This window comes from Stegastes partitus, unplaced genomic scaffold (genome assembly GCF_000690725.1).
Source record: "Stegastes partitus isolate 25-593 unplaced genomic scaffold, Stegastes_partitus-1.0.2 Scaffold573, whole genome shotgun sequence".
NCBI lineage: Eukaryota > Metazoa > Chordata > Actinopteri > Pomacentridae > Stegastes > Stegastes partitus.
Genome location: NW_007578304.1, coordinates 509,910 through 516,041, shown reverse-complemented (window position 1 = coordinate 516,041; position 6,132 = coordinate 509,910). Strand labels below are relative to the sequence as shown.

The following is a 6,132-nucleotide window of genomic DNA, read 5'->3' as shown; positions in this document are numbered from 1 at the left end:
GTTTTAAAGGCATGTGAGGACAGAAGAGGTTCTCTGTGGACTACATCCATTCCAAAGCACCTGGTTCTGACAGCTGCTGAGATCCCTTTGTTCTGTGTTCATGTGTGAATAAATGTGTGTGTGTGTGTGTGTGTGTGTGTGTGTGTGTGACGTGACCGTTTCTTGGCTTTGGTTTTGACGTCAGTTCAGGTGAGACACTGAGGACAGGTAAACTGCAGACGTCACTTTATTCGTCGGCTCAGACACATGTTGGGTTAAACAGGAAACCAGGTGGACGTCCTTCAGACACGCTGGCTTTGAATCAGAGACACTTCCACCGTCTCATCGTCACAGATTAATCAGCTTTAACAATCACAATAATTAATAACATCACTTCTATTTTAATCAGACCTGATTCACGGAGATCCTTCAGCTCGGTCAGTGAAGTTAAAGGAGCACAACAAGAATCAAAAAGACATTGAAGATGAATATAAAAACACGAGTGTACTGATGTTTAATTATTCCTGATTGCAGTTCGTCACCAGCCTGTGGAGCAAATACACTAAACTGTGCAGATATCTCAGAATGTTACAGATTCCTGGAAACCAACAGCAGAACCTGGACCTGAAACCAGGCGACTGAACTGTTCAGCGGACTCACGTGTTCCTGAACGTCTCAGCTTCACCGTCTGAAGCCAAACAGCTTCATCTGGACTCACTGTGGCTCATTTTCACTGCAGGTCATCAGTGAAGGAGACGAACACGTGGAACCTCCAGGACTGAATGTGCTCAATGGGATTTGTCCAAACTAATAAAACGGGACAAATCTGGACCCTCCTCTATGGACTTCAAGGGCCTGGAGCTCTGGAATACTCCCAGATAAATAAAGCTCCTGTAGGTACAGAACCAGGTGTTCTGAGGAGCTTCTGGGGAAACTTTGATCAGATTTGGTTGGTTCTGTATGAAATGATCGTCTGCTGTGGAACCGCTGCCTCCCTCTGACGGAGAATCAGTCAGAACCAGGGCAGAACTTTGTTTCTCTACACAATCTGCTCAGAGCAAACATTTTATAAACGAGGCTTGCAGAACCTCACGAAGCTCAGATTTGGTTAATTTTCCAAATCAAACCAAAAGTCACACATGAGTAGTTCAAGGACCATCAGAACGCTGGAAATCTGAGGATTCTTTCTGCTCTTCCAGGTTCTGGCTGATGAGTGGAATCAGTCTGTTTGAAACCTGCTGCTGGTTTTATGGTTCAGAGAAAAGATGAGAGTTTGTTCGAGACCTTTCCTGAGCACACGACAGCGTTTCTATCATGTTTAATGTTGGAAGAAGAATATTTCCGCTGTGGTCGTGTCAATGCATAGCAGGATAATTCAGCATCGTGATGAAGACTCTGAACCGCCCATCCAGACGGTTCCTTCTAGTCCAGACCTGAACCAGGTTCAGCAGGTGTCCAGTTCCTCCTTAACTCAGAAGTATTCAGTTGTCAAAAGATAAACTGGATTGATTTTAAGAACTTTAATGAACTTGAAGTGAGTCTTCTCAGAAAAAGGCATCAGCGTGGGACTCGATATGAGAACTTGGCAGCTGCTCTTCAGCTCGATGGTCTGATCAAACAAAGCCTTCATGAGGCAGCATCTCCTCCAGCAGAGGGAGCACACCGCTGGCTTCCAGTGGAGAACCACTGCTCAGACTCTTGACCTCAAACAACCATGTCTGTGTTTCATACTGAGGTTAACGTCCTTCCTCTCCAACTACACTTGATGATTTTCTTTATTTTGGAAAGTGACAGAAGAAGACGAAGGAGTTGCTGCAACACTTTGAGACGGACTGCAGCCTCAGCCTCCTGCTATCTCCAGCTGGGCCGGGTGGTTTTACCTGACTCCCTCGAATGCGTGGATTTGTCGGAGAAGCTGCTGCTGTCTTCGCGTCCGTTGCGAGGAGATGAGTAGACGCTCCTCAGCGGGGACGAGGCGGACGGCGTGAGGAGATCCAAAGGTCTGGAGGAGGCGACTCTCAGAGAGCCTGTTCGGGTGAAAGTCGAGGAGGTGGAGGTCTTTGGGGAGGATTTAGGAGAGGAGTTGGAGGCAGCGTGGGGAAACCGGAAAGTAGCAGCGGGAGCAAGGGTGGTGCTGGTCCGTCTGAAGGAAGACGAGGCGGTGCTCCGGGCGAAGCCTGGCAGCAGTGAGGATGTTGGGGTGGAGGCTTTGTGCAGAGGAGTAACAGGAGCACTGACGCTGCCTCCACCGAGAGCGAGCGCTCGCAGCGTGGACCGACACATCTTCTCCTCTGGCTCCGGCTTGGCTTTCATTGGTGGCTTTCGGATGGACGGCCTACTTTGCAAGTCCTGGTACTGCTCTCGGCCGGCTGCCAGAGTGCCTGAAACCCTCTGGTCCTTGGACTCTTTGGGGTCCGGCGCCTTGTTGACGCTGGATCGTCGGGATGACGGCGCTGTCGCGGGCCTTTCTCCACGTCGGACCGAGGCTCTGCTGAGACTGGCGGAATGTGCAGAGCCCCGGCTGTGGACATCAGAGTTCTCAGGACGTCTGACCAGCGACGGAGTGCCTCGGCTGGTTCTGGAGATGGGCACCACCCGCCTCATGCCCTGCTTCTCGGAGTCGGTGGGGGGGCGGACAGACCTGCTCGCTGCAGAGCCGCTGCTTGGGGTCGTGGGTCGAGGTTGAGAAGTCAAGTGGTTCTTGGTGGAGGAAGCTGTTCTTGTATTTTTATTGGACGACTGAATGGGAGCCATCTTGTTTTTGCTTGCGTTATCTGGGACATGGCTCTGCTGATTGGTGGAGCCCTTTGCTTCTTCCCCCCGATTGGCTGGTTTGTTATCTTTCTCAGTGGGGGCTGCAGCGGCCGGCGCCGGCTCTGCTGGGCACCACCTGGAGGAAGAAGCAGGGAGCGACACGTCGTCACAGCGGGAGGCAGGCGCTGGTTGGCTGCTAATGGGTACAGGCACTGGCTTCTCATTGGCTGGCCGAGGTTCTGAAAGCATGTGATTGGCTGTGGCACAGGAAACAAGCTGTTCTCTCTGGTTTGTACTTGGCTCTTTGTCCGCTGGAGTGCTGTGCATGTCGGCGGCCGCCTCACAGACGCCCGTCACACACCAAACAACCACCTTTTCCTCGTCTTCCTCCCTCTGTGACGAGGAAGACTTTGTCCGAGCAGATTTCTCTCCATCGTCAGTCTGTGGGGAGATATTCTGTGGATCTGTGGATCCCGTGTCGCCTTGGTGATGACTGCAGCTGGTCGTGGCGGCAGAATCCTCAAACACTCTGAGCTCAGGAACCAGCATGCATTTCTCCAGAACCACGGACATGTTTTGTGTCGCAGCAGCGCTGCGTAGGAGCGTCTCATCGTGACTCATGACCTGATCAGTTGTGCTTGTTCCAGCTGTTTCTCTGTTTAAAGCAGAGAGAGTCTGACAGCGTGGAGGCGTCGCCTGGCTGCTCAAACTGCCACAAAGTGCACCGTCAGTGTCGCTGCGGTCAGACTGCTGGTTTTGGTCGGAGGTAGGTGTGTCTGTAGCTGCATCGGTGGGATGCCAGGTCTCAGTCTGAGTCTGTGCAGCGTCGTAGCGTTGGAGGTAAGCGGTTGCATGGTCTGTGGTTCCTGGACTGCTGGAGGGGTTCTGAAGTGGAGTTTGTGGTGAAACCTGGCTGAACGCTGAGACACTGGGAGGAGAGGGTCCAGGACTTCTTTTAGGTTCAGGTGAGGCTGGCGGGAAAACTGTCCTGGTGTCTCCTCTTCCTCTCTGCTGGCCGACTTTGTGGTCAACAGTAGCCATTTCCAGGAGCATGCTCAGTTCAAGCCCAGCAGCGGCGGATGGCGAGCTGGATGGAGAGTTCCTGGACCGCCGTAAGCTCCCTGCGTGGGAGGTGTTGAGGGGTGAGCGGGGGCGGGGCTTCGGCTTCAGGAGCTCCATCAGCAGCCCTGCGTCGTTCTGCCGGGACACGGCGGCCGACATGTCCGTCTCGCTGCTGCAGCGCAGCCCGAAGGCTCCGCCCACCTATGACAGTGACACACAGAGCAATGAGTGAGCAGCTGTGAGAGTCAGACTGTTTGGTTTCATGTGGTTTTTTTACCTCCTCGCCGCCGGCCCACGAGTGCCTCTTCTGCTCCTCCATCTCCTGAATGCGCCGCCGCCGAGCCGCCTCCTTCGCCTCGCGCTCCACGTTATCCTTTAGACAGACGTCACATGAGTAACCACAACTCTTCCCCCACATGAACAGGCCTACGATCTTATCTGCCTGAATAAATCAAAACCTAAACCTCTGACATGATTCTGATCTCAGGCTCGGATGAGCTCTGGGTGGAGGTCCTGAACCTCCTCAGAGTCTCTGTCATGGTCATCTGTCATGCTAAACTCCCACAATGCTCTCTGCTGCCAACATGAGCTGTATTCTGAGTGCCGCCTCCTCTGGTCTCTACAGAATTAAACAGAAAGAGGCTCCACCTGCTGGAACAACCAGGTACTGCAGCTGGTCTGTGGTACGTTTTCTTTTAAGGATAAAGTATCAGATGAGGACAGCTCGACCCAAAACTTCAGAAGAAGTACGTTAACAGATGACACAGCATGAATCTGAAAATTCCTTTCAAACTTCATAGTTTAAAAACAACTTTAATGAAGCTTTTATCCACACACTTGGACTTTTCTGCAGGAAGCCAAGTTGCTTCAACACTTTGTGGTCGACTGTAAATCCTCCTTCACTTGACCGGTCGGCACTGACAGAAACTTTTGTAATTGTACGAAAGTTTTGCTTTTTAAAAAAATGATTTTAATACAGTTTTTTAATAACAATGAATTCACATGTTTAATGTGAAATTCCAAAAAAGTAATAATTATATGAGATTTCTATTTAAAGTTAAATGTAAAGACAAACTACACTGGATACGATCTGAACAGCTTGTTATTATAATCCCGATCATTTGTTTCATAATGGCCATTTTCTACATTTTTTCAAAGGTTCATAATTTAATAAATGCAAAAAACTGTGAAATCTACGAGTCACGTGTAACATTACATTCAGATTAAATGATCTACAATAAACAGCAGATTCTTGCAGTTTAAAACCAAACGATTAGCTGTGTGTGTGTGTGTGTGTGTGTGTGTGTGTGTGTGTGTGTGTGTGTGTGCACCTGCACAGCCTTGGTGAACCTGCAGCAGAAGGTGTAGAAGATGCTGAAGCAGTCGTCCATCCTGAACGAGCTTCTGTCCTCACAGAAGAAGTCCAGCAGCTCGCTGCTTTCCTTCTCCAGCTGCTGTCTGCCGCCGCGCAGCGAGCACAGACACGACGTGGCGTCCTGACCGACAACAGACACACAAACACACAACTCAGACTGAAACCAACGGCTGCTGCCTGCTTTGTTTCTGCACCTTTATGCTAAGCTACGCTAACATTACACGCCTGCTGTGTCACTACCTGCCTGGTGTGCAGCTTCACAACTAAAGTGTGTTTCTGCAACACAAATCCTGACTCTCTCTCAGGTACAAACTTCAGAATCGGTGATCAGGTGTTCACTGAAGAGAAACGTTTGACAGAACACACACTTGATCCACGAGGAACTGTTCTATATTATTATAATGAACATGATAAACAGTGTATGATATGATAATATATAGGAAATATACCTGCAGGAAGTCATCCAGCTGCTGCAGCAGCTCCGTGTCTCTCTGGACGCTCTCCTCTACTGAGCGTGTGCGAGATGTCAGCCACTGCAGGTCAGCGTCCAGCGTTTCCACGGAGATCCTACACAAACAAGAACAAAAACACAAACAAAAAACAGGTGTGATTTCAGGCTAGTTCCTCATCAGAGGCAGCAGGGGGCGACACTCCTCCACTCTGGATGGAGTGTCAGAGGCAGAGGGGCTGATGGGAGATGCAGTGAGTAAAGTCTGACCTGGCTGCAGCCTGGACGTGACCCAACCTGAGAGGAAACTCCAACAGATTCTTGTCTGTTTTCTGAGCTTCCTAAAGAAAACACAAACATTCATGTTTTACTGTTCATGTTTCTCACACAAGTGCAACAGCAAGAACACAGACTCACACAGACTCACACAGACTCACACAGACAACCCTCAGGGGCCTTTTGGGGTCTGTGGGGACATTCCCTAAAGTCCCTTCCTGCCCCTCCATGCCCCTTT

At 50.3% G+C, this 6,132-nt stretch overlaps 1 protein-coding gene across 1 annotated transcript in view; it reads right to left on the bottom strand.

Moving 5' to 3' along the window:
- Positions 1 to 208: 208 nt before the first annotated feature.
- The window catches only part of LOC103362429 (FH2 domain-containing protein 1-like), a 29,156-nt gene continuing 23,232 nt past the window's right edge, over positions 209 to 6,132 (bottom strand). Inside the window, exons 10-14 of the mRNA XM_008288781.1 lie at positions 5,889 to 5,959; positions 5,620 to 5,737; positions 5,127 to 5,291; positions 4,073 to 4,168; positions 209 to 3,996 (exon numbers count right to left, since the gene is read on the bottom strand). Coding sequence (XP_008287003.1) covers positions 1,831 to 3,996; positions 4,073 to 4,168; positions 5,127 to 5,291; positions 5,620 to 5,737; positions 5,889 to 5,959 — 2,616 coding nt within the window. The 3' untranslated portion in view covers positions 209 to 1,830. The remainder of the gene's footprint in view (positions 3,997 to 4,072; positions 4,169 to 5,126; positions 5,292 to 5,619; positions 5,738 to 5,888; positions 5,960 to 6,132) is intronic.